The following is a 27,399-nucleotide window of genomic DNA, read 5'->3' as shown; positions in this document are numbered from 1 at the left end:
TCTGTAAAGGAAGAACCTCAAATCAGAGCTGATCTACTGAATTTAATTGCTCTTGTTCCTTTCCCCCACATGTAAAATGGGGATTGATGGGAAAAGGGTAGCTTACTTCATATGGGATGACTAAGAAATATGAGGGCTTTGTTTTTGGGGCAGTGAGAATCACATTATTGCAAGGTTTGTCTGGGGGATGGGAAAGGGACAATCCTACAAAAAGTAGTTTATAGAGTTAAATTCACCCTGCAAAAAGAGGAAAGCACGTTCAGGTATGCTGGCCCGACTTCCTGGAACTAGTTCAATCTTTCAGCCAGTTGAGAATCACTGCAGCTGATCTTCCAGCACGGGGACTGAGTTGAAGAGCCAGGCTACATTCCCTTGGATTGGCAGCAGCAGCAGCCACCCTGCCAAGCCACGAGCTACTGACTGTCAAACCTGGCAGAGCTGGGGCCAGGCACATCCAGCTCCAATGTCTGCCACAAGCTGAGTGCACCACACTCCAGACAGAGCTGACACTTTCATTTCCACCTAGGAGGGCCCCTGCAGGTGGGGCCGTACCCTAGCACCATGGCTTTAGGAGACAGCTCTAAGATGTGGGGAAGGAACCCATGGCCTGTGCACAGGAAGGTGACTTTCTGAGAGATGGAGACAAGCTGAAAATGGAGCTGAGAGTGGGACAGCAACATGTACAGCCAGGCCCCCTGGAAGAGTAAGCACCTTACTATTTGCAGGTATCTGCTTCTTTCCTGTGTCAGTAATAGTTTTAACCTGTTTACCTCTTTCCACAGCCTTTCCTGCCATTGAATCAGATGCTAATGCCAGTTTTCAAAGCTACGCATTTAATTCCCCAAATCTCTCCTCAACTGTACTTGTGTCCCAGGTCCACAGGCTACAGCAGAGTGCACAAGTGAGAGAGAACATCCAACAGTCTCCTTCCATGTTTTATTTTCTAAAAAATACTTGACTATGCAAATCATTATCAAATGAAAGCTGAAGCCAGAGGACATTCTCTGTATGTAGTAGGAAGACAAAATTTGGAGCTAGCACACTCGATATATTGCATCAGCTTGTTGCATCTAAGTTGCACTTTTCTGTTTTCAAGGCAGGGAGCTCACAAGGGGTCTCTGATTCCTTGGTCCTATTCCTTGTTGCTTTACTCTGCTTCTACACTCATCAATTCTCATGGGCTGCAGCGAGAAGATGATGCATAAATCATAAGTGTACTACTCAATAATAGAAAATGGTTTTACCTTCCACATTTTTCTTGAAGTCTTTGGTTGAGGGAGAAAAAACAGGAATCAGTCTGCTGTAAAGGGTCTAAAATCAGTTTTCACACCTGTTTCATATGAAAGGGTGTATATTTTAGTAGTACTATTTTCCAAGTTACACATGAATGATAGAAATAACTGTATTTCTCAATTACATAAAAATAACTGAATTTCTCAATTACATAAGCTTCATTTCTCTACACAGCACATTCTGTTTATTCCTACAAGGTTTTCGAGACATAAAGCATTAGATGCTGAATTAGGAAATAGAAGTTGGATGTTCAGTTTTGTTTAATTAGCACAAGGAACTTTCTTATCTATTGAGAAAACACACTGCATGCTGGCAGATCAAGTACAAGGAACAAATTCTCAGAAAAATAACCCCAAATTCTAATCAGCAAAACCACAACTTAAATTTCACAAACCACAATTTTGGTTTTTTTTCAGTGGCTTTTTCAACTTTTACCAGAGCCCAAGTGTTTGAACATAAACACCTCTACACAAAACAGACAAAACTCAGTGGTTTATAACTAAGATGGAACATGCCAGTTACGCTTAATTGGCCAAATCTTAAGATTCCTCTTAGAAGCTGTCAGTTGAGTCTTCTCCACAAATTTTTCCATTATGCAAAGTAGCCTCTTCATTCCCCACAAAACAGAAGAATCTGTCCACAAACCCCACAGCCTCAGCAATGAAACAAACTGAGCATAGGTCTGTACTTGCTGGCACTGCCTTAAGTAGAACATTTGTCCCTACATGTGAATGGCATCAAACTCTGCTGGCAGAGGCTAAAACAAACCCTCCTAGTTTCATGTAGAAAATACTTAGGTTTAAGAAGGTACAAAATTTTCATCTCCTTTGAGATGTCATCTCACATGAACTCGGTAAGAAAGCAATAAAACCCCATCAGCTATGTCAAAAAAAATTTCCTGCTTCTACTTTCATCCTGATTAGGATATTCATGATGGTAGTGAAAATACTTCATATCAATCAGATTCAAAACAATGCACAAACTTTAAATGTTATATTTTTTTTATGTCACCAGTGTCACCTATTAAAAACAGGAAGGATTTTAAAATGTGACTTGCTTATTGCTCATGATACTATTTCCACTGAGTAAGTGAATCTGTGATTGCATTGTTTTGACAAGGAGAGGGAAAGATAACAAGTCTATTGATTCTAAGATTAGTTTAAAAATCCTGGAAAAATAAATTTGTAACAAATCTGACCTAGAGGGTTGTCAGTTAGATTTTGTTTACAAGATTGGTCATAACCAAATTTATTTTGAAAGTTCAAACAGACTTAAGCAAGCTCTGATGGAGAGGGTGGGTTTCTTACCCATTTCTGAAAAGCTAATTGAAGAAGAATATAACAGAAAAACATCATTAGTTTTACAAGCCTTCAAACTCTCCTGGCTATGTGCTCAGACAGCAACACTGTTGGGAATACGATCTGGGGAGAGGTAGTAGTAAGGGAGCTTCTTGTTCTTGTTGCGCTCGGTGATGGTGCTGACAATCTCATCCAGATTCTTGCGGAATTTTGCCATAGCCTCTTTCACTGGCTTCTCCACGAAGTGTTCATCTGGGTACATGCCCAGAAACAGCTGATTGAAAAACACCAAGAAACCAGGCTTTGAGAAAGCAAAGGCAATTAGTTTTCTGTATTACACCATTTGGCAGGACACCACCCAGAGCCTCTCCTCACAAATGCTTCTAATAAAATAGCATTATCAATATTTAAACTAGCCTACACCTTCCCTCTGTTGCTGGCTGCTTCTTTCCATCCCTGCACCATTCTGTGGTGTGGTTCAGGTGTCTGCATGGCACTCCTTGACCTAAAGAGACCTCATCCACTGAAAACCATGCACTTTTATTCAGGCAGTAGTCAGTCCACTGAGCCTCCTAAGCCAGATCTCTGTATAGCCACCCAAACATTTATGCTGCTAGAAAAAAGGATAGCATTAGAGGGGAATTCCCAGCCAGAGGCTGAAAAGGAAAATGACTACTTCATTCAGTGACAGTGGAAGATTCTATTGACTTCAAACTGTCCTTCAGTTTGAAGTCAATTCAAACTCTGTCCTTCGATTCTGTCCTTCAGAGTTCATACGACAGCTGCTTTAGTCAGCTTGGACTCTGAGGGTGCTCTGAAAAGTGCACAGCCAAGATGCACACTGGCATTGCTTTGGGCACTTTGGGAACTATTTCCCATAGGACAAGCTTCTCTGCTAATACTGCCTTCTTCTTACAGAGAAACTGAATTTAAAGTACCCTCTGTCCATCATCTTCTATTTAAGGATTTCAAAACACATTCTCCAGAGCCCTTGTGTGAAACAACCAGGTACCTACAACCTCATTTTACATGAGGGAAATGGCTACAGACCTGTAGCCATGCATGGCTTTACATGCCTGCAAAGCCTTCTGTAGGCTTGTTTTGTTTTCCCTCCTCACCTGCCAGGCACGAGCCACAGCTGTAGTGCACATGGCACTGGAGCAGATTTTCCAAAGGAACAGGACATGGGGGACACAGCACTGCTGTACCTACTTCCCCAGCACTGCAGCCTTATGCCTCTGCAGCCCTCTGCCTCCCACACCAGCATCCTTCTTAAGCAATGCCATGCTCAAGCTTAAAAACTTTGATTATAGCTGAGACAGCCTCAGAGTGAAAATACAACTTCTTTCTCTGGTTTTGCACCTGGCTGGTTTGCACCTGGCAGAACTCAGGCAAACCCACAGCACTGACACATCTCCACAGAAAGATGAAAATGGCCAAGTCAAGCACAGGGCAGCAGAACAGTCTCCTGAGTCTGTGCAGTCTCGCCGTGGCCCTCATGGTCTCACATCTCCAGCACCTAGAGCAGGGGGGTTGACTTACTTCTTTGTCCTGGAATTGGCTCAAGGCCCAGACAGCTCCAAGATGCCAACAGGACCGTCCCCTGTCTGGCAGACTCTCCACAATCTGCTCGATGGTGACGGTGCCCTTTTCTGTAGGGGGAGGGCAGCGCATTGTCGGTGGGGCGTTGGGAATCCACGAGCACCAGTCATACTGCACAGAGAGCAGGAGAGCACAGTGAGAACCTGCAGGGGCCGGTGCTTAGCAACACACCAAAGAAAAGCAGGAGTTTGCCAACAGGGACTTGGCTTCTGTAATAGGAGCCCCTCAGAAAGAGACAATACTAATGACAGAAAAGTTCTATAGAGGGACTGGAGGTGACAAGGAAGTCCCTACTGCTTTGCCCAGGAACTCACAAGAGAGAGAGTTGGGTAATCTAAATGGGAGAATTTATTCCGCTAACCACAGGCATGTGCCTCACAGCCCAAATTCAGCAGACTGGCTAAGGCCTTAAATATTTTATTAAACAAAGTTCCCTTCTGATAACCTCAGGCGATCACCTTTACTCCAGCTTCTCTTTTATGCTAAATTTCCTCCAAGAACATGCCCACAGCGAATGCCCATGTGCTCAGATACAAACAAACAGAGATAAAGCATGCTAGTTCATCAAGAAATATGGACTATGGCACGTAGATATGGCCATGGTGAGACTGGGAACTCAGAGTCACTGTTGGCCTGGTTCAGTGCAGTGAGATGCTGCTGTCTCATTTTGCCTCAGATATGACCCTGAGTTTTGCCACCATCTAAGATGCTGCAGTTACCAGAACCCTTTCTATCCCAAGCACTTTTTCATTACCTTCTCTGCCCTTGCTCTGCCTGAGGGGAAGTGCACAGCCACCTCCTCCTCCCCTCAGCCCTCTCTGCCCTTTCCTTCCATGCCTGAAGATGCTTTTACTGATGGGCTGCATATCCTCTGTATGCCAAATTAAGAGATGGTTTCTTGGTGGTACTTGAACAGACAGGATTTTCTGAGGGGGGCACTGGGAGTTGTCTCAATCAGTTCTAAAGATAAGTTAGAAGGGAACAGTTGCAGAGGTCCCTGATTACGGACATGCCACAGCAGTAATGTGAGCTCATTGGACACCAGGTTCCAGACTTCTCCAGGGCTCCTGAGCTGCAGGGGTGGACAGGAAGGTCAGCATAAAAAGTGATGTAGGCTATTTGGGAATAACCACCATAAGAAAGATGGTCTCTCTGCTTATCTCTGAGATGATATCTCCGAGATCACCTATGCCTGAAGTGAGAACATGCAAAAAAAAAAAAAAAAAAGCTCATAAAATCATAGAATATCTCAAGTTGGAAGGGACCTATAAGGATCATCTAGTCCAGCTCCCTGATCCTTGCAGAACTACCTACAACTAAACCATCAGAGTAAGGGCATCGTTCAAATGCTCCTTGAACTCTGGCAGGCTTGGAACTGTGACCACTTCCCTGGGGAGCCTGCTCCAGTGACTGGCCACCACTCAGTGAAAAAGCTCTGTGACTGACAAAGTGATTTGCTTCTGGTTGTTAAATCTGCTTTCCAAAATGTCTTGATGTTGAAAGAAACAGCATTTGAAAGGCAGGTGGTTACTATAGATTCAGTGCAGATATATGTCAGTCAAGGCAGGCAGGGATAATGCAGGTTATCAGTATGTGACACATCAAACATCATAGAGGAAGCTCAAAGTTGCCTCTTGGTTTGTAAACTCAAGAAATGAGCAGCAATGCCATTTAAATGCTTTAAAAAATTATTCCCTTATTAAAATCAACAAAACTAAAATATATGAGTTAGAACCCCTAATCTGATCTTTGGTACATATGTAGGACTTGGAATGCCTTTCTCAGCTTCCAAATTACTTCAGTTTCCACAGACTTCACAGGGATTTGTAGATGGCTCTGCAGTTATTTTGACCGGAAAAAAAAGCAGTGAAATTCTGTACACCTACTAAAAAATGCTTTTCAGACCCTGCCCTGGTAGATGTACCTCCCAGCCCAGAAAGGAGAACAGTGCTCCCACAGGTTCCTACCTGACCAAAGTTCACAGCTGCGTGTTGAGCCGATGTAGTGAACATGATCACTGTGAGATATTCTGCCAGTGTCTCTCGTGTCCTGATCATCTTAGGGAACCCTAAATGAGGGAGAAGAAAAGCTTGACCCAGCAATGAAGTAACCCTGCCACCCAGCAGCGATGAGAACCCACGGGTCAGAGGGCCATGCAGCAGTGTCTGCAGAGCAGGGCAGGCTGTGGGTGTTGCTGTGTGGTCCCACAGGAGCTCCTCACCTCTCTGTGCCTTGGCTGTGCAGCTGTAAAAACAGCCCTGCTTCATACAGGCCTCTGAGGCATCACCACTGTTTGCAAAGTAGGTGGTGTTCCATAAGGGAAAGAAAAAGTGTAACTATGCCTTTAAAAACCAGCGTTCCTGTCCTACCTACCCTGCAGCAAGGAACTCCCAGAGTCCCCAGGGCAGGGACCTCTGGTGCTCCACTTTTCTTCAGTCTGCAGTGCGAGCAGGGAAGGTTCATGCCAAGGAGGGAGCGACCATGTGCTGGTATTTATAAAGGTCTGAGGTTCAGCAATCAAGTGAATTGGAAGAAAGAGTGCAGGGAGAGTTGATTTGCTGAAATGGGAAATGAGGAAATGAGAACTTCTGAAAAACAAACAGAATGAGGAACAGAAATAGTTGCATTAAGCTGTCTTTGAAGGAGAATAATCAGAGTTATATAAAGAAAAAACAGAATAGTCAGGGGCTAGGAAAATAGTTTGCAAGCGAAGTAACCCCAGCCCTGTATCAGGCCTGTCCTCACTAAATCACAGGCCTGTGCTGTACCCCTGTCCCAGCCCAACGTCACCACTGGTCCCAGTATGCAAGCTGCCCCTGCCCAGGCTGCCTGTGCCAGCTGCTTCATATCTCCACCACCAACCTGATGCAGAGCTCAGCCTGCAAGAGGGAAGGGGTAGCTCTGGCCAGCCACGGAGCCCAAAGAGGAGAGGATGCACCATGCCCTCCTGTGTCCTGCTATTCCAAGTACACTGTGCTCATCTTTAAAGGAGTTTGGCATTCTCCCAGTCACAGCAGCCCTCCCAGGGAAAAAACAGGAGGCACAGTCTCCCTCATTTAGCCTCTTCCCATTCTTTAGAGACCCTGCCAAATCTCCATTCTCTATGATACAACCCTTGGAGCAGCAGCAGTGCAGAAAGAGATGCTGCAAGCCTGGTAGGTTTCCCATCTGTAGTGGCAGTCCTCCCACCAGTGGTGCTTGTAGCATCCCACCCCAGCTGGAGCCCTGGAAGCTCAGGACTTCTCTCATATCAGGATGCTTAGGTCAAGCATGAAGTCCTTACCAGGAGGAACAACATTTCTAAGCTTTTGCTAAGAGACATCTAGACAAACAAAAATGAACCTTTGCCTGTCCAGGCAGATAGAACCCAGAAGCCTTTTATCCACCAGAACATAATGAATGGAAACATCACACCTTTGCCTGGACATCTGGCACTCTAATGTGCATGCAACACCAGAGCCATCTGCCCTAGGTCACTGGCCAACAGGTGTTGACAGATTTAAATCAGACAGGACAATAGGAAGAATCCCCAGCCACCCCTATAAATTCCTGAAAATCTGCTTGGAAAAAATGTGTGTGGAAGAGAAAAGCAACATGTTTAGGGAACAACAGGGGAGTATTTAAATCAGGTAGGCAAATTGAGCCATCTTATGGATGAGAGCTCCCATGGCCAAGTAATGGGTTGCTAGAAAAGAGAGGCAGTGAGAAGAGACAGAGCAAAGGAAAATATTTCATGGAAATTATGAGTATCTGTTCTTGAAGAGAGTAGAATAGCTCAATGATGACACCAATGCTGAGCAAATGTGAAATGCAACAATATACCCCTAGGAGGTTATTACATGTTCTTATTTGATGTGAGGTTTGGAGGAGAGGATTCAAGGGGCCCTGCTCCTCCTCGATGTCCATCAGTCTGCCTGGTGGCTGTGGCACACACAGACACTGCCCCCAATGCCTAAAGCATGAGCAGACAAAATCAAAGGCCCTGTCCCCTGTGTAGAGAGATTACACAAGCTGCTCAAACTCACTATGAGAATCTGTGTCAAAGGAAGGAGCTGTCTCCTGAGAGATGGCCTGAGCCAGGGCCTCACAACAAAACCCAGCTCCTTCAGCCCAAGAAGAGAGCAGGTCTCTGACTTGTGCTGTGCCTTCAGCACTGCTGCCAGCAGGGACTGCACAAGCTGCACACCCAGCTGGGCCATCCCACCTTACCTGAGGCTTTCACACCCCTCATTCCATAGACATAAATGTCTTTGACAAAGGCCTGCAGCTCCACATCCTCACACACCACCTCGTCGCTCTCATAGTAGATGTGAATTACATCCTCTGCAAAACTGCGGACAGGAACAAACAAACAAAATAAAAGGAGAATGCAAGTCTGCCATTCCACAAGGTGTTCTTCTGACCTTGCAGATGCTAAACAGAAAAGGGCAAGAGAAGGTCTCAAAACCCTCCTATCTCCTTCCCACAAGCAGTGGCAATTAACAGAGGCAACTTAGATTCATTTAGGACTGCAGCATCACTTCTTCCCCCAACAACAAGATCCTGGACCACACTGCAACCCCTGAAAAATCCTGTGCACTTTATTCTCTTATTTAAGGCTTTGCTCCTGCACAGACCTCTGTCATCACATCTACATCCTTTCCTCACTCCATATAGAATCCCTCTTGCATATCCACATGGCTCCCACACTGGGCAGTGGGGTTCCCACACTGTGATACCAGTACCATTCCCTGTGTGTGGGACACTCCAAAGCTGCTCCTGAATGCCAATAGCTGACCCCTCCCATTGGATATCCTTGATGTGAAATACTTAAGTGGCTCTGGAAACTTTTCTTGGGAAGAAGAGGTCTAGAGTATTTCCTATGCCCACTGTTCACAGCAGACACATTCTTGTTCAGTTCTTCTTCTCAAGATGCCTCTTCCTAGGAAAACTTCCCAGGTTAGCTCACCTCTGAAAGACAGGCTCTTAAAACACTCAGTTAACACAAGTAGTTTTGAAAGTAGTGAAAATAGGAAATCCTGATTTCCTGAAGAACTGCAGTTCACAACTGGTTAATGGAGCTGTGTTGAGATGTTCTGTTAGCTCTGCAGGTACCCTGCTAAATCTCTTGCTAAATATTTTGACAGCAACCCACAAGATGAAACACTTGACTGTAGAAGCTGACTGAAGAATTGTTACCCAACAGAGATTTATCCCTTAACAAAATAGAAATTTATACATTTTATACATTTTTTGCAATTTGGAGACTTTTACAAATCTGTCAGTGTGGTTCCTATCAGCCAATCAAGAGCTGTCATTGAGGCAGACAAATAACTGAATAAACACCAAAAGTTTAAGTAATTTTAGTTTCCAGAGGAAATGCAAAGGAAACAAAAACTTTGCAACATGCAGAGAGAAAGCTGCTCTCCACGAGTTCTGTCTCCATGCATTTGGCACTGGTGCCAGGTGATACAGGAAGGGGATCCTCCTCTCAAAAAATGGCGGTATTTCAGACCCTCTTCCATACAAACAGAAGTTAGTATATGAAGTGTGGGTGAGACCTTTTGGGCTGAAATGTCTTTGGGTTGGTGTATCTATCTGCAGCGAGATCAGAAACAGGAAGAGGACTAGAGGACTTTACAAATTTGCAATGTGAGACTCATGGTTTCTGTGGGAACAACCTTATCAGCTTCCTTAGGCCTAGGTCTTCTACAACATGTGAAGTAATGCTGGGCATAGAAATTATTTCATCAGAAAAGTGAAGACTGATAGCCCTGCAGTGTGTAGGAAATTCCTGGTGAGCAGACACTGCATGGCCAAGGGTTCCTGGGTCAGGATCTCACACACTCAGAAGGGCACTGCCACTCCATGTATAAACCCAATGATTCACAGCTCCCAGCCAAGCTCGAGGCCGGCAACATCACCCTCCAGCAAGGTCAACACCCACAAGAGCTGACTAAGTATTACCTGGTATTTGAAAGGCATATCTCAATCCACAAAGAAAACACAGAAAAGAGTAGGAGAACAAAAAAAAAAAAAAAAAAAAAGAACCTCATGAAGAAAACAACCACAGCAAAGTAACAACTTCCTTTTCTCTCAAATGGGCACTCACAATTGCAGGAAATATTGCAAGATAAGCCCTCGTAAAAACACAGAGAAAACACAGGAGGCAAAGATGTCCCCAGAACTTCCAACATTATCCTTGCAACATTAAACTCCTACTTTGTGTACACAAAAGATCTGATTTTTAATGATCATGCTTTTCAAAAGTCATGTGATCAGAAACAGCTGCATATTTGGTAAGCAATGTATGTCATGCAAAAATACGTTGTTTGTTAAATTAAATGCCACTGCAGAATAAAATCCATATAAATCATGCAAGGCAGTGTTTCAGATCTGAAAAGGAGCCATGATTGTGTGGTCGAGCAGCCTTGCAGTACCTCTCCTTATTCAAAATTGCTGCTCTTCCTGATTAAACTCAGACTTTGAAATTTTAAGGCATTTTAAGAAAGGTTTTATTCCAACCAGTTTATACCTAATTTACGGAGTTTCAAAAGAGAACCATCATGGAAGCCAAGCTTATATTTTCAGTCCACAAGAACCTTGATGAGCTCATGTGGCTGGCTCAGAGAACTGGGTCCTTTCTTGGCTTGTGCATAGCTAAAAAGAGAATAACTAAATTCCTTCTGCAGGCTAAATTCCGACTCACTAAATTTCTGTGAAATTCTGCAGAAGAGTACATATTTGTAAAGGGTCCTCTGAAATACAGAATGCAAGGAAACAGCACTGAAAAAAGCAGGAATTACCAGTCTTTCAAGAGTGTGTGCGTGACTAAATATTTTTCCTTAGATAAAATATACTGGATGGAAAAGGCCCTATGTGACTAACCAGCACAGATATTGTTTACAAGGTGCCATGAAGATCAAAGTGAGGAGGGAAAAAATGAGGTCTGTGTCTCTGTGACTTTATTAGCCAATTTCTAGAACCATGGTCTTTTACCTCTTTATAGCCTCCCAGACCTTAATGCCATCATCCCGGTAAAAGTAGTAAGGGATATCCTCTTTGCTGTCCATTCCTTTGGCTTTGATCTCCTCAGGGAAGCAGAGGGAACTGTAGGTCAGATCCTTCATTGCTTTCTGCACCATTTGTACATGTCCTCCTCCACCTGTGGCATTTGCCTGCAGGAAGAACAGCAAGATGGGAACAGCAGGAGATTGTGTTCCCTTTGTGCCAAGACTGGCTTTACAAATTTGCAGAGGATGGGATACAGAATGCTGGGGAATCTGTTTTTCAAGGAGAAATCCACATCTCCACACAAAGTACCAAAGTGCAGAGGTGTACTGGAACTATGCATTTTGACATTAGGGATTTCACACCTCTCCCATGAACCACTGTTAATATCCACATCTGCACCATGGGTACTGCTTATAGTGGAATACACTAATAAAGCACAGCAAGATCAGGGCATGGCACTCCCTGCAGCCCCATGGCACTCCCTGCAGCCCCATGGCACTCCCTGCAGCCCCATGGCACTCCCTGCAGCCCTGTGCTCCAGCCCCAGTGCATGTGTGAAGGAAGGCAGCCCTGAGTGTGTTAGAAGAGGGCTTAAGTTGAACTGCCAGTGCTGTTACAGAGTAGTTTAGGAGCAAGTTTTTAGAGATGCAGGCTGCCCTTAGTCACCCTGGAAAAAATGCCAGGAGATCAATCCTGCTGGGTTGAGACTAATGAGGAGTGCCCAGGTTTCAGTATATGTTACATTTGAAAAACACAGCATGTCCACAATAGATAGCACAGCAAAACTCTTCAGATAATCACTGTGCAAGAGTTCCCAAAAGTTGCTTTTCTAGCATATGATATAGTGTTGTAGTAGTTGTCACCTTACATTTACTGTCCTCTAGCTGGTTGTTCATCTGCATTGGAACCAGCAAATTCTGGAACTCCAGATCCTTGCTGGCAGCTCTTACCCACACATTCATCCCACATGCATGGGGTATGTTCATGACACTTCTGTTTAAAGGGTTGCAAAGGGGAGTATAGACAACAAGGAAAGATGTCTGGATTTAACCCCTCTTTTCTTCTTGGGTGAAAAGCTCTGAAGCAAGGAAACTATTTTTGACCTGGTGTCAGTGGTTCAATGAGGACAGAAACACAGGCTCCCTCTTTGAAAGGGTTTCTGAAACCTCCCCAAACTTCATAGCACCCTCCTAACATGTTGTCACAGAGACTTCTGTGTGCCAGGCTGAAGCAGTTCCTACATGTGGCATTCCATTTCTCCCAGGGAGCTTGGTGTCACCTGTGAACTTATTGAGGATGCATGCCAGCCCTCACCCAAACCACTGATAAAGGTGTGACATACAGCTACATTTCACAGACTCAGATGAAGCTGAGATTCAGTCCTAGCAGGTCTGCTGCTTATGGCAACTCAAGAAGACAGTCTGCAATCCAAACACACTCTTTGTGGTCTTAGAAATCTGTCTTATCTATATGTCTTTCTCTGATGAAGATTTCTTTTTGCAATCACAAATCCCTTTGCTCATAGGTGAATAACTGAGTATTTAAAAGAAGTAGGGGGCTTAACTATGTGGATACATATGAAGGAATTTATATGCATTCCTATATTATAACCCAAAGGCACATCAGCAATGAGCAAGATACTGACTGACATTGGCCACATCTGATTTGGCTACTTAGAGGTAAAAGAGAACACCTTTAGCACAAGGCATCAGCTCTGTGTGCCTGTTTTTCAGGTGGCATTACTTATGTTTGCCCTTTAATAGAAAGGTCAGGGAACAAAGCAATATGTGATGATTACAAGATATGTACATATGGAACCATGAAGAGCAAAGAACCATGGAAAAGGATGAGCTGACATGAACAATGAAGATTCACAAGGAGTCTACCCACCTTGTCAAAAAGGCCACATTCACAGATAAGCTGTTCTCGGGCTTTGGTATTGATGGCTATTGTGAACCGCATATGTGGCACCAAGAGCTGGGAAATGAAGCAAACAATGAGAGAAGGAAAATTCTCAATTTGAATTCAACAGCAGCCAGATGTAAAGGTTGAAGTCCTGGTGGTTTAGCTGCATCTTATCTTGCAGGGCAGCCAGTCAAACTATTTCAGCTGAACGATCACCAGAACTTCCTTTTGGTTTTTCCAACTGATGTGATAACCACCCCACCCCACAGAGACCCTCCCTTCGTGCCAGAACTAACCTTGAAGAGGGGATGCACAGCAGGCAGCTGCCGGAACATGGCTATGCTGAACACCTCTGAGACCAAGTGTGTCCGTAAGAGGTGGGTCACTGTCTGGTGGATGTGGAAATCAGATGAGCGGACCCAAATTTTAGCTAGCAGCCAGTCATAGGTGGCATCTGAAGGAAGGAAGATGGGATTGTCTGGTCCAGGCTTTTGACCAAGCTGAAAGATATAGAAAGAACATGAAACCCCAAGTCCTTCATGCTTAAAATGAGACAACAAACAGCTGACCCTGGCAGCAAGCCCACCTGGATTGCAATGGGTACAATTTTTTTCTCCAGATTCTTATACAGCAGACAGATGGGTGCAGCCAAGTACTGTATCGTGCACGGGTCTGTTCTATTGGCATCCACACCATCAAGCAGCTCATAGTCCACAATGAAAATGTTGCCTTGCTGTGGGGAAAAAAAATAAAAAAAAAAAAGAGAAGCATTATGTGTTTTAATTATATGCAAGCACCTTGGAACAAAGGAATGGGAAGCCTTGGCAGAGACTGATATGAGCCTGGTGGTTACAAGCTACCCCTGGCCTGCCCTTGCTCATGGCAGCTCAAGAATGATGCCATTGAGACAGCAAGAACCATTGCACAAACTACCTGACTGGTGTCTGCAGAGTCTGGCAGTGAGCCTTTCAGCAAAGAGCATGTATGTATTTGGTACTCATGCAGCGACACACAAGCAAGCTTCACCCTGACAGCTGAAGAGAGCCTTGTGTTAATTGTACAAACAAAAGCAAAGCACCACCCTTGTCAACCCTTCTTCAGCACGTTTGTGGGAATGACCCTGCCAGGAAAGGAAGAGGCACCTTTCCCCTCGGAGGCACTCAGTCAATCCCTAACCTAAACCAGTGACAAAGGAGTGTTCATCTGCAGGTTACAGCTCTTCCACTGGCCCTGGAGACAGGCATGGCCTGCAGCTGCAGGACAGCAGGAGGAAAGCCAACAGGAGCACTGCCAGCCTGCAGAGACAAGCATCTTTGCATGACCTATCACACATCCTGAAGAAAGGAGATGTGGCTGAAGGCAGTAAGCACAGACTCTGGAGATTAGAGGCTGTGAGAAGGAACAGGTGGAGCCCAGCCTGGCCCAGAGCCATACCTTCACTTCCTCCTCCAGGGTCAGGTTCCTCTCCAGACTGCATTCTACCATATCCATGGTCACAGGCAGCTTCTTGGGTATCTCTGTGCATCTCCGGATCAGCACAGGATTGCATCCATTCAGGAACTGGTAGCCAAACATAAAATCTTCCCTCCAGTGTTGCATCACATATTCTAAAGGAAAAGCAAGCCTACAGCATCAATGTCTGTGCAGCATCAATACCTACTGCATTGTAGGATTCCTCCTTTCCCCCTCACCTTTTTGTTACACTGCACTGACACTTTGAATAGAGAAAGCAGCAAGAAAAGGATTCAAAATATGACAGACTTAAGAAATATCACTGAAGTTAAATGGAAAATGTAATTCTTGCTTCTCACACTGAGAAGAATTAAATTGATGATAATTTGTTTATCCATGTATAGAGGAAATAAGGAATAAAATATCTAACTTTTATGAAGAATACTCTCTTCATCTGTAAACTGCCTTCTCAGGTCTTCCATGAAATTTTTAAATTCCTCTCTTCAAATTCACAGGGCATGCAGTACAGAGGGATAAGTTCAAAAACAGGTGGCACAAGCAGGATAAGTGAAATGCACATCAGTGTGTAGGGAAAGAACAGCAGTGGCTGGAGCAGTTCTTTTAGGCTAGAGCTGGGTGAAGGAAATTTGGGGATGAGTTTGGACTCTGACTCAGTAAAACTCCTCATTTGTTGTTTTGCTTGTTTGACTTGTTTTCCCTCTATTTATTTTTCAATTGCTGATATAAACCCAGATGAACATCTCAATAAAATTCTAGTTTTGGATACTCCATCTCTTTATTATTACATATGTAGTACTACTGGATATTTTCTATAGTTGCAGTGTTCTGTTTTGTAATGTCATGTTGTCACTTCAGTTAATATGAAAAACCCCATTGGTGTCTTCAGGGAAAAAAAATGAAGCTAGAGAAGTTTTCCACTACTGGCTAGTTTTAAACAAGGCAGTACTTTTTCTGAAAGCAAATAATTTTTCTAAAAAGGCTAAAAAATATTAAAAATACAGGCCCCAAGGGAATGCAGTGATACTTTTTAAAAAGTCTTAAAACCCACAATGCTTTCTAATAAAGCAGAAAAATGTTAAGTTTATATAAAATGACATATACATTATCTCCATTAACTGCCTAATCAATCTGCTGCTGTATCTGAAGCCTACATCAAGAAAAAAATTACTCAGCACCTTGGACAGAAACTGCATGACTGAAAAATGCCTTGAACCACCTGCCAAGGCTTGCAAAAAAGCAAACTGAGATTTGTATTAACATAACTGAGACTGATGCTTAATGTTTAAATGTCACAGATTTGGAGCTTTCCTCATGAGTATGGAAATATTATCAATGAAATTAATTGTAGATCATATCTAATTCTTGTGTTAAAAGTACTTTTGGAAGCAACCTTATTAAATGTAACAAATTGCTGTAATTAATTTTTAATACTTCTGCCACCTTGTATGCTTGGGTTTATACCCAGGAAAAGCAAAATTGCTCTTATTTCAGTGAATTCATCCCTAGGCAGCCTGAAGAAGAGTAAAACTTCAGAGAATACAGTTTATTTACTGGGGAGCAGAAGAGCAGGTCAGCCACATCCATCCTAATCAGATGATCAAACAACACAACTAATTAGTCACTCTGTGACGCAAACATGAGCAAATGCTGATAAACTCACCAGAGATTGTGTTGCTGATTCTGACAAAAATCCTCTCAAAATCTGCAAAATCACTCCAGGAAGACTGGAACATGTGCATGAAACGGTTGACATAAAGATTTTCCATCCTAAAATAAACCAAAGCAAAACATATCTGGAAAAAATAATCTCCAGCTTTCTCAGTATCCATTCCTATTATTTTCAATGTTTTTATACATCTAAACACAATAAACTTTAGTAGTGGAATGTGGGAGTAGCCACCCTAGAGAATTAATATTGCAGGCTGTACCTTTACACACAAGGCTGAAAGGCACATCAAGAGCCCAACTTCTGCTATTGCATGTACAGAACTCCATTCTAGAATTGTTCTCAGCAGCCTACAGTGGCAGTGCTTTAGGACCTATAAAACTGGAGTCAGAAAAGCTGGTGCTTCACACATTGTTAACATCAGCTAGGAGTGCTGAGGGCACTACCAACACCAACTCAGAATGTGGTGTGGTGACACAAAGAGACTCAGACAGGAGCACAAAGTCAGAAGATAACCCAGGATCAGGCAGCCACTATTCCTAAAAAACCCAGCAGTACTGTAAATATCTACCTGACAAAGGCCAGTCTGGATCCCAAAAATGTGAGGCCTGAGTTTTTGAGAGCTTTCTATTTATTTGAGCTGCTGGATAAACTTGATGCTCACATCTAACCCCAGAAACCAAGGCTCTTAGTTGCACACGTCACATGAACACAGCGGGCTGGGAGCCAGAAATGTCTGACTTCATCTGCTAATTCAGCAAACACAGCACAGCCAAGCAAGTTCCCTTTATATGAAATGACAAGTCCTAAATTATTGCATAAATGCTAAACTCCTGCTATTAGATGGAAATCATTTACTTTGACTAGAAAGCAAATAATGAACTTGAAAAAGAAAGCTGGCTTCCCACTAACACTTCAAACACACAAATAAAAGCACACACAGCACACGCAGATATGCAGGGCAGACAACAAAGTAAAGTCACAGTGCTGCATGAAAGCCTCCCAAAAAGAATTTGAGGAGAATCCAGGAGGCTGGATTTAAATAATATATAAATCCAGGAGGCTGGATTTATAATCATCAAACATATAGAAAAGACTGGATCAGAACTGGCTGGAGAGGACAAAAAGCCTGGAGAAACAGCTAGTGGCTTTCTGGAAGGAGGGCTCTAGACCAGCATGACCACAGTGCAGACAAAACAAAGGAGCTGCTTCTGCACTAAGCCCAGATGGGTGCATGTGGAATGGGCTCCTTCTGCTGCTGCAGATGGCAGTCAAGGGTAGGAGGTGCCTGGAGGCATGTTTGGAAGTGGAAGTCACACAACTGTCTAGGCTAGAACAGGTGATGGTGTCTCCAGAGGTCTTCTCAGACCCAACAGGGACACAGAATCACTGTACAAAAACTTCCAAAGGACTCGGGAAACAAAAATATGTTTTCCTCAAGAAATCGAGTACTTGGAAGTCTCTGGCACATACTAGAAACCACAGCAAGGAAAAAAAAGTCAGAGTTGCTTATAGAACTTAATCTGCCCAAATGCAACACTGGTCCAAAATAGCTACACAAGCCTGCATTTCTGGCACAGAATCCAGGCTGAGAGCTTCCATTTGCTAGATAGTGTAGGTCACGTCAGCACCGGGCACCTTCAGGATTATCTCCACCTACACATAATTAATCCTTTAAACTTACAGAGCTATCCACTGCCAATAGCATCCAAAAATCCAACCTTGCAACAGCATAAGGAATATCTGAGACGTATCTCCCTCCGAGTTCATTTTTACATGTCCCTAGAAAAAGGGCTTTCCCCTCCCCTCTTCCACATCTTCCTATGTCTCATATAACTCTCCCAGCTCTCACATATTCCCTTAAAAGTTCTCCTGGCCCACTGCTGCACTTTGCCTTTGGGTTTCAGACATACCTCTCTGCCATCCTTCCTGCTGCACCCAAACTGAAGTCAAGCCCCATGCCTTCCCCCATGTTTCTCCATCCCATTCCTGCAAACAGTTGTTCCAAGCTCCCAAAGCACATCAGGATAGCTAGATAAGGCCTATCAAACTCTTCTCCAAAGATTTTCTCAACTCACTTGACCAGAAACATAGGTCTAGATTTTTCAGCCAAATGTGCCAGATAAGAAGCATTGCCATTGCTTAGAAAATCTGTTTTGTGTCATACCAGTTATCCAGAATGGCTGGCTGTCAGCAGCACAGTTTCAGGTTCCTATTTCATGGGGAGGGCCCCTTACAGCCAATGATAAAGATAGATGTCCCTGCACTCTGTTGAGTCACTTCCAAGTTTCACTTGGCAGTGGCTCAGGCCCTCTGATAATGTGCCACAGCCTGGCAGGATGGGATTGCTGGAAGGGGAATGCAGCCTCCAAACTGCTTATGTCTCCTAGTGGCAATCCTCTCATCTCTGGCATTCAGGTGCTGCTGCTCCTGCATCACTCAGATCTTCTATCTGAGCTGGGGAACAGCTGCTTTGCACTGGCTAACACCATGCTGACTTGACTCTGTGCTGGCAGCGGAATTCAGCTGCAAAAATGAATAAATAAAATACCCAGAATGCTCTGACATGTAAGGACCAGTCTTGTCCCATGTCAGACTATTCCACCACCTGATAGTATGGTGGGATATCTGAGACAGTGTTGTATGACCTGGGCACTTGTGACAGCACAGAAGGAGACTCACAGGTCAGAGAGGTCCCATCTGCCTCTCTGACACTGTGCTATTCCAGAGCTCTGCAGGATTGATTATCCAGGCTCATCCCGTGCCCATGCAATGTTTTCCTCAATGACATGATATGTCCAAGTGGGTGGACAGTGACTTGGCTGCCCCAAGCAGATTACACTCAGGTGTGGATGACCGATGAGCTGCTCAGAAGAGATATTCTCCAGCAGGATGTCAAGGGTGCATTGATAAATAACAACCTTCTTTGTGTATGCCACCAGAAGATTCAATTATCACCAACAGTCAGAGGAGAAAGGTATCTCCAGGGGGCAATGCTGAGAACTGAGGGAGAAGCTCAAGGTCTCACGTGCCTGCAGTCCTGCTGATGCTTTCCACCAGTGTTCACCAGTGTCTCCATCTGCCTACAGCCAAAACCATGGCTAACAAGAATGCAGAGGCTCAGTCAGGTCCCAGTGTGAAAAACGTAAATATTGATAAATAAAAAATAAAATAACAAATCCATTAAATTCCTACTTTCATACTTTGGCTGCTGATACAGCACTTGGAGAAAATAATTCAATTCTGAGATTCAATGAAACCTAAAAGGTGGTCAGATCCTTACCCTGCCCCAAAAGAGATTCTGCAGACTTACAAACACTTACGCTTTCGTGTAGTTCAGAATGAAGTCAATTCCCTTCTCGTTGTCAAACTGGATGTCACGAGGCAGTTCACTGTGAGAATGGGCATCGATGCTCAGGGGAAAGCCTGGATGCCACTCCTTCCAGCTGAGAAAGTAAGAGAGGTTTGACTAACCATAAAATCTTATCAGCATGGGAGCTGTGTCCTGACCTCCACTGTTTTGGTGGCTCACTGCTATAAAAGAATCTTGTGTCAGACTCAGGCCAAAATAAGTGATTTACACTACATCAACACCTACCAGTACCCCACAGAATCCTGAAGCAGACTGGAAGGCATTTACTTGGCTGCCTACCTTCACAAAGCTTGAAGTAACTTAATATCTGTGATATTTTGCCACATTTGGTTGAAACTGACTTCAAATGTATTATGAGGGGAAGGGACAGAGAGACAGCTGCCCAATGCATGCTCATTCTTGGGACTACACTTCTACAGAACTGAGATGCAGCAGATAAAACTACACAGGCATGTATTTAGATTCCTTCAAAAGGCCATCTCCAGGAGTCTTGATTTAACTGTTCAACTTCCTAATGGCCATGGCACACATTCTTTGCCCCATTTTTATTTCAAAACAAAAGAAAGTGAATTGTAAAGAATACTGTTTCAATGGTATTTCCAAACTGCCTGCCACACACAGACTGCACTGTGTATTATCAGCTATGCATCAGAATTTTTAGTAGCTATTTCCCTGAAATTACAAATGGTTTTGCCTTCCTTCTTGCATATGTAAATAAAATTTTGTGGCATACCTCTTTTTGTACCATATTTTCCTCTGCTCTATTTCCTGTAATTTGTGGGGAACGGCCTTTCTTGTTCAAATGAAATAAACAACACACACACCAAGCCTCACTCCATCAATTCTGAATAGACCCTCTGCCCTGACCCCTACTTTCCCAATAAGGAGATGCAAGTGCAAGAAACTTTTGTTATTTTAACAGAGCACATCTCTAGCAAAAGGCAATGTCTATGCCTTCTGGAGTTACTCTCTGAGAAAGAACAGAATTTTCTTATCATGACACTGACTAGGAAAAAATGTCTATAATATATATGTGATATATATGATATATCACATAATATATATGTGATATATAAGTAAAATACATACATGTATGTACATATATATATGTGTGTGTGTGAAACATACAGGTATAATATACATATGTGAGATTTTTATACATCACAACTGTGTTCTGTTAGCACATTCCAGTTCACTCAAACAGGGCCAGGTTTTCACTGCACCCTGGTACAGGAAACAGCTCAAGCTAGCTTGGTGCAGCAGCCAAAAAGCTCCAGGAAAAGCTGACATGTTCAGATCATGTTCTAAAACTGTAGTACTGCTTGTAAGAGACAAATGAAATATGCCTTCAAATCTTCCCTGGAGATTTTCCTTGAAAGCACTACGGTGTGCCAGAGGGCCCACACAGAGGCTGTATCACTGAATTCCCATGGCAGTCTCACAGACTGGCTTATCTGAGGCACAAGCATCCATAATGCCACTTGCATCAGGGTGATCATCACTGTACAATGGATTCCATCTGACCTAAAACCAGATATGGCCAACATGGTAACTTAGGCTGTCTCTCATCCAGCAGTTGAGTAATTAGAGGCATGTGGTAATGTGAATATACTGTGCCAGACTCTGCCCTGAGGAGGACAGGCCCTGGAGCAGTGGCAAACTCACCGGTACATTTTCTGACGGGATTCGAGCTCTTTGCGCCTGTGCTGCTTGAGGATCTGAGTCTTGTCATCTCGGGGCAGCTTTGCTGTTAACAGGGAAAAGACACAGGGTTATGAGGCTCTTCTACCTATCACTGCCCAGGTGTTGAGAAGGACAGCAAAGTTTTCAAAATTCAAAATTCTGATCTATACCTTTACAAAGTCTCTGCGGGAAATGCTTACATGATCCAATTCAGTATTTTTGAATGGACACACAGGTCCTTAGAGAATCTGTGGAAGAAGACAAGCTCCTGACTTGGTGCTTCCAAGGGAAAATTAGCTCCAACTAGGAATATCAGTCTCAACTGTATATAACCTTGGTTTTCTAATGTAGACATTTGCTGTACATATCTAGTGTTAAATGGTCTGAAGAGTGTCTTGGGAACTAATTTTACAGTTCAGTATCTAAGGGACTTTCCACCAATAAGAGAAACCACAACATTACTTGAGATCATCTCTGCTAAATGTGCAGGAAACATCTCCAAGCTTCTCCCCTTGAGCAATGCTCTCCCCAGCCAGCTTGGGGAAATAATCACATCTTCCAGTCATGAGAGCAGAAAGAAAAAACAATGACACTTCCGTTCCAGACATTTTGCTCTTTTGACCATGAATTCAATATAACATTAAATAACACAGAGACTTCCTCAGTGATCAGAGAAAGGGCAAGGTACGAGACTCACTTTACATACACAAATGTGGAGGCAGATAAAACCAGTAGAAGTTTCATGACAAAAGCTTGTTTGGGGTTGGGGCTGGTAATATCAGAGGTAATACAGCTGATAACGTACATGGCTAATGGTTTCCAGGTGGTTGTGTCCAAGTTACCTCGAAAGTTTCACTTGCTCTTGTCCTTTGCCTCACCATACTCTGAAATCCACACAAAGCTGCCTTCCATGGAAGTAGTACAGTTGTTATAAAGCAAATTATGAAAAATGGAAACACCAAAAATAAACTGACACATAGTTGTCATTATAGGACAAAAGACTTCAAACACAAAATGCCCCAGCCACGAGTGGCCAAAAATGGAAGGCGAATACAAATATTTATTTCCCACCACCTCACACTTGTTTCAGCTGTTTTCAAGCACTCATGCTGCAGAACACTACAGTAGCCAACCTACCCCAGGTACCAGGGAGAGGAACAAGCAAACATCAGTGACAAATGTCTGCTCAACCCTGGTCACGGCAAGAAGGTGTCAGAGACACTTAAAAACACCTTTCTCAGTTGGTCACTATTACTTGGAGCAGTCCAATCCACCACCCTGCTTTGTCCTGGACTTGACAGCATGCAAAGAGAATGAATGGAAAGTAAGCTGCTGTTTCAGTTGGCACCTGCTGAGCAACTATGGGGTTTTCTTTCACTCTCATGAAAACAAGACAATTTACAGGCAATTAATCATGGGCCACTTAGGAGCTTAGAATAAACAAAGAGGGAACCCTAATTCTAATTAGATCAAAAGGGCTTCCAGCAATGGGGATGTGGAGCAGTAAAAAATTTGCCATTAGGGTTAACCTTCAAATTCAAGACCTGTGTAACAAGCCAGCATTAGGACTCTTGTATGTGCTTCCCAAAATATCCAACCCAACTGCCAGTGCCCAACAGGCTGCTCAGAAAGCACTCCTAGGAGGGAAAGCCACTCTCTAGGATGCAGCAGAGGTCTGGCAGAGGGTCCTCATCGAAGGGAGAGACTGGGAGGTATGTGGAGAAATGGGAAGGAGAGATGGAAGAATTCCAGGTGTTCTGCAGGAAATCTGGTTTCTAATAGCTCTCACCTCTTCCATCTCGAAGGACAACCTCCTTTTCATCTGTAATCCAGCGGTAACACGGGAACTCCAGGTAGTCACCCACTGGCGTTTTAACAGTGATGTACTTGAGGTACCAGTCATCCTGGTACCAGTATTTTCGTTTCTCAATTTTTATTAGCTGAATTTCTCCAAGGTCTTCTTCCACAGTCACATCATAGGAGTCCACCTGCAGAGCAGAATACAGCCAGTGATGCACTGCATATGCAGAAAGCACCCCAGCACTACCCAGGCATACCTAGTCTTTCCTCACACAGCTTTCCAGCTTCTGCTGGGTGAAAAAAGGAAGTCCCATTACTGGACTTCAGTGCAACAGAAAGATTTAAAAAAAGAACAAACAAAACATGCAAAACACTCCAGAAATGGAGAAACATTTTTGGATGCAACCTCAAAAGAGTATTACTCCTTGAAATGTGTGCAAGTCTTTCATGCAGGCCAATGAAACCATTCACTGCTCTCCTAGCAAGAGCCGAAGGAGGTACTGCTAGGGCACATCTCATGCAACTGTTGGAGTGGAAAGATGTTAAAGAGATTAGAACATTGGACTAGGAATTTAAAGACCTTTGTGTGTTAGTTATGTGTGCTTCAGACTAAGGACAGTATCCAGATCATCGAAATCCACTTTGCCTTTTGCTTCCTGGGCTTCTTCAGTTCTCCCTTTAAAAAATGAGTGCAATGGTATGTTTTATGTTTATATAGCTAAAATTTGGACAATTATACATTTTATGTTTATAAGGCTCAGATGTACAAAGGAATTGAAGTACAATGTCACACTTGGAGATATGTACACATAAGATTTGAATTAAAGAACAATATGAATTGGATCCAAGGAGTTGACAGAAATGTCACATTGACAGCCAACTTTCAAAGAAAACTCATTCCTCTGGTAATAGCCTACATGTCTACCAGAGCCCTAAGGTAGTTACTGTTGAAGTAATGCAAGAAGGACATGAAATTAACCTAAATGATCCTGGAGAGTTTTAATCCTTTTGTGACCATCACAATTCCAATTTTAATGGCAGTTCTGAAAGGGAGGGCTCCCTCCTGGTACCTCACAGAGCTTCTGCTGCCTCCAAGCCAGCGCTGCCACGCGCTCACCTCAGATGACAATTTTGCTAATAGATAAAGGTTACAGAGAATGTACAAGGTAGGAACTGACACTTGGCTGCTCAAGGTTTCTATGCCATTTGTTGTGTGAAGTCCCTTGATAAACACCAGGGTGGCTCTATGGCAAACCAGAGACACAAGGAGCTTTTATACAGTTTGAGGGCAGAGTGAGAGAACAGAAGTAACGAAGACTATAGCACTGTCCAAACTCCTGTACCATGCTGTTGAAGCAATTTAATCTCATGCAAAACCTGAGTCTCTTTTTCAGGAGAGATTCCTACTGACCATTCTTATATTGGAAAAAGAATGGCACAGACAACTCCTCTTTGTATTCTCATAAAGCTCTAAGTGCAAAGAGCTGCATTTCCTTTCTGGAAATACACGTTAGTATTTTTCTTTCAACAAAAGCAAAAAAGCAGATGAAAGGGGAACAGGAAGGAAAGAGAGAACTGAGGGATACCATAGACTTTGAAATCACTCAGCACCAGAGGAATTTACTCAAAAGACACTATGTAAAGAAAAGAAACTATGACTTTCAACATTGCCTGTGTCCAGGGCTTGAAGTGAATCGAAAAACTACAACTGAGCTGCCATTGTGCAAATTCCTTCAGGGTGTTCTACATATTTTACCCTCAGTCAACATTTGCCATGCAAATCTCCTACTCAGATCTGGCCCATGCCCTCTTTAATCACATATAGTAATATGCCCAATTTGCAATAATGCAAATTAAGACATTATGAGGAGAATGGAACTACAGAGCCTGGCACAACATTTAGGGAAAATAACCCAAACCTGGAAAGTAGACAACAATTACAAAATAATACTGCAAAATTCTGCTCATCCACTAAAAACTGTTATTTGTTTTAGAAAAGGATTAACAATTGAATTGCTTTGCAGGAAAAAATTAAAAAAGATGGTATTGAAAGAAACAGTAAAGGCAGAACTGTGAAAACAATTGCTACACTTTGCAAACCAACCAAACTCAAAGTCTTCTGGCCTTCTTCAGTTTTAGTTTTCTGGTTCTGTACTGGTATTTTTCTTTTCTTTCCTTCTTTCCCTTACACAATTTACTATTAAGGCAGTGTTTGGGCATAATGTAACCTGAACAGGTGCCTGGAAAAAGATACTGCATTCCCCAAGAAAACATCCTCAAAACCAAAACCTAGCACATTGTACTGCAAGTGTCCAGTGAGCTGGACACTTTACAGAACATAGATTACTCTGATGGTCCACAATAAATACATGCTGAAAAACTGACTGCTGCTAACACCCACACCTCTGTATCACCTAGTGTTTCACCCACCATATCACCTAGTGGATATATCTCTGCTCCTGCTGGATCTGGTCCCACAGCAGCTCCCCTGTTGCTGCTGGGCAGACACTGAATGCTCCATCATGGCATTTTCTCCCTGTGACAGGATCCAGCCCAACTGAATGCTCAGAGTACTGCCAGGCTCTCCATCAGAGTCACCTGAATCCCTCTTTTGCAGCCCAGGAGTGAGAGCCTGGTCAGTAAAACCCTGGTGATCTCCTGAGCTGGGCAGGCTCAGCCCTTCTGGGAGAGTGCCCTAACCTTGAGTTTGCAGGACAGTCTGAGGTCTCCTTCCACCTCTCTTGCTAATGTTGTTCAGTTTTGCCTAAAGTATGTGACTATTCAGCAGATAAGAGAGAAACAATGACTGGATGTCCACTGGGGAGATTCAGGTAATAATGTCGTAAGCTAATGAATGTCTAATCGTGAAAGAAAATTAACTTCAGTAGCAGTGGCTGGTAAATATCTGGGGACCATAACCACACACACCATCAACACCTACTCAAAATGCTGACTTTTGTTAAGTGTGTCCATGATGTGTAACACAGAAGAGACCATGGACCTAATTCAGGCTGCGAGCCACATGGTTGGAAAACCACACCTCAAGGCAAAGCAGCACCATGACACTGAAGACTCACTTGTACATGTGGTGGGAGGTCTAACTTCCAAACTTCTGAATATCTTTTTAAAACTTTCAAAGTTGTTTCTATCTCATCAGACCTTCTAGAAACTGTGAATTTTGTTTCCAGGTAAAATACACATTTTGGAAAAAGGGGGGAAAATGTCTATTTTTTCCAGAGTGGACAATAAGCAAATAAATAAATGCCATTCAAAACCAATGCTCTGAGTATAAGCAATTACATTTGGATAGTTGAAACCCGGTGATAGGACCACAGAGAGGACAGGGCACAGCTAACAGCAGAAATCTGGGCTAAGAAGAAGAGCACAGCTGATAGCCCAGCCTCAACTTCATTCTCACACATTCATGCTGTTCTCCAGCTTTCTTTGACGCTGCCCTACACGTTTCTCTTGGCAGGCATTGTACTTTCCACTAGATGCTCTTACCTCTTTGTTTGATTCTTTGGAGATAACAATGCTCTGACTATTAATAAATACTGACCCTAAACATCACCTATCAACAAGAAACACACTAATTTTTTTTTGTATTTATAAAGAAAGTGCGAGGAGATGTGAAAGCCCATCATAAATCCGAACCGAAGGGCCCCGTCCTCCCCAAGGTCTGACCGAGGCAGCCAGGGCTGGCTCCTAGGGCGGGCAGGGATGCGCATGCCGGGCGGCCGGGGAGGGCAGCGGGCACTTCGGTGTCCGCTCCGGAGCACCGGCACACGGAGACGAGCGCTAAAAGAAAGCCCAGCCGTGCCCAGCGCTCGGGGCGCTGCTCAGGGCTCGGCCGGGATGCCGGGGCTGCCGCCCCGTGCGGGCTCGGCGGGGCCGGTGCCTCAGCGCCCGGGACTCACCGCGCCGCGCTCGAAGTCGTTGTAGAAGGGCTTGTCCAGGAGGTGCCTCTCGCTGCAGCCGTCCGTGCCTTGCAGGGTCAGGTACACGTAGTCATCGGTGCCCGCGAACCACTGGCTGCCCGTGGCCACCGTCACGGTGTAGGACGGCATGGTCCGGCGCCCGCGGCTCGGCTCGGCTCGGCCCCACCGAAGCTGCGGTGCTGCGCTGCTGCCTTCGCCCGGACCCTGCCCAGCGCCACCGCCTCCTCCGCCACCGCGCGGGGCGGCTCGGCGCTGCCCGCCCCTTCCCCGGCCCGCCCGGCACGGCCCGGCCCGGCACGGCACACCTACCTACCCCATCCCGCCTGTGCCGCCTCCGGCCGCGACCCTGTCCTGGCACAGCACCCCCCACCCGGA

At 44.1% G+C, this 27,399-nt stretch overlaps 1 protein-coding gene across 4 annotated transcripts; it reads right to left on the bottom strand.

The window, feature by feature from the left end:
* Positions 1 to 1,463: 1,463 nt before the first annotated feature.
* Positions 1,464 to 27,153, bottom strand: ALOX5 (arachidonate 5-lipoxygenase). 4 transcript variants are annotated; one of them, XM_054277065.1, is made up of 14 exons: positions 27,004 to 27,153; positions 23,076 to 23,274; positions 21,269 to 21,350; positions 19,554 to 19,676; positions 16,225 to 16,331; positions 14,526 to 14,698; positions 13,678 to 13,824; positions 13,388 to 13,591; positions 13,073 to 13,163; positions 11,172 to 11,253; positions 8,403 to 8,524; positions 6,161 to 6,261; positions 4,134 to 4,304; positions 1,464 to 2,865 (listed from the first exon to the last, which is right to left on the bottom strand). In XM_054277065.1, exons 1-14 carry the CDS (start codon positions 27,151 to 27,153, stop codon positions 2,686 to 2,688), a joined length of 1,932 nt encoding a protein of 643 aa, XP_054133040.1. In that variant the 3' UTR covers positions 1,464 to 2,685. The 4 variants fall into 4 exon arrangements, with proteins under 4 accessions (XP_054133040.1, XP_054133038.1, XP_054133039.1 ...); XM_054277063.1 differs by having other exon boundaries at positions 11,172 to 11,350; positions 13,077 to 13,163; XM_054277064.1 differs by having other exon boundaries at positions 11,172 to 11,263; positions 13,077 to 13,163.
* Between the last annotated feature and the right edge of the window lie 246 nt (positions 27,154 to 27,399).

Source organism: Melozone crissalis, unplaced genomic scaffold, assembly GCF_028551555.1.
Source record: "Melozone crissalis strain CALT ecotype California unplaced genomic scaffold, PUWL_Pcris_2 ptg000019l_1, whole genome shotgun sequence".
In the NCBI taxonomy this organism is placed as follows: Eukaryota; Metazoa; Chordata; class Aves; order Passeriformes; family Passerellidae; genus Melozone; species Melozone crissalis.
The sequence above is the reverse complement of the archived record's forward strand: the minus strand, read 5'-3'. Positions and strand labels throughout refer to the sequence as shown.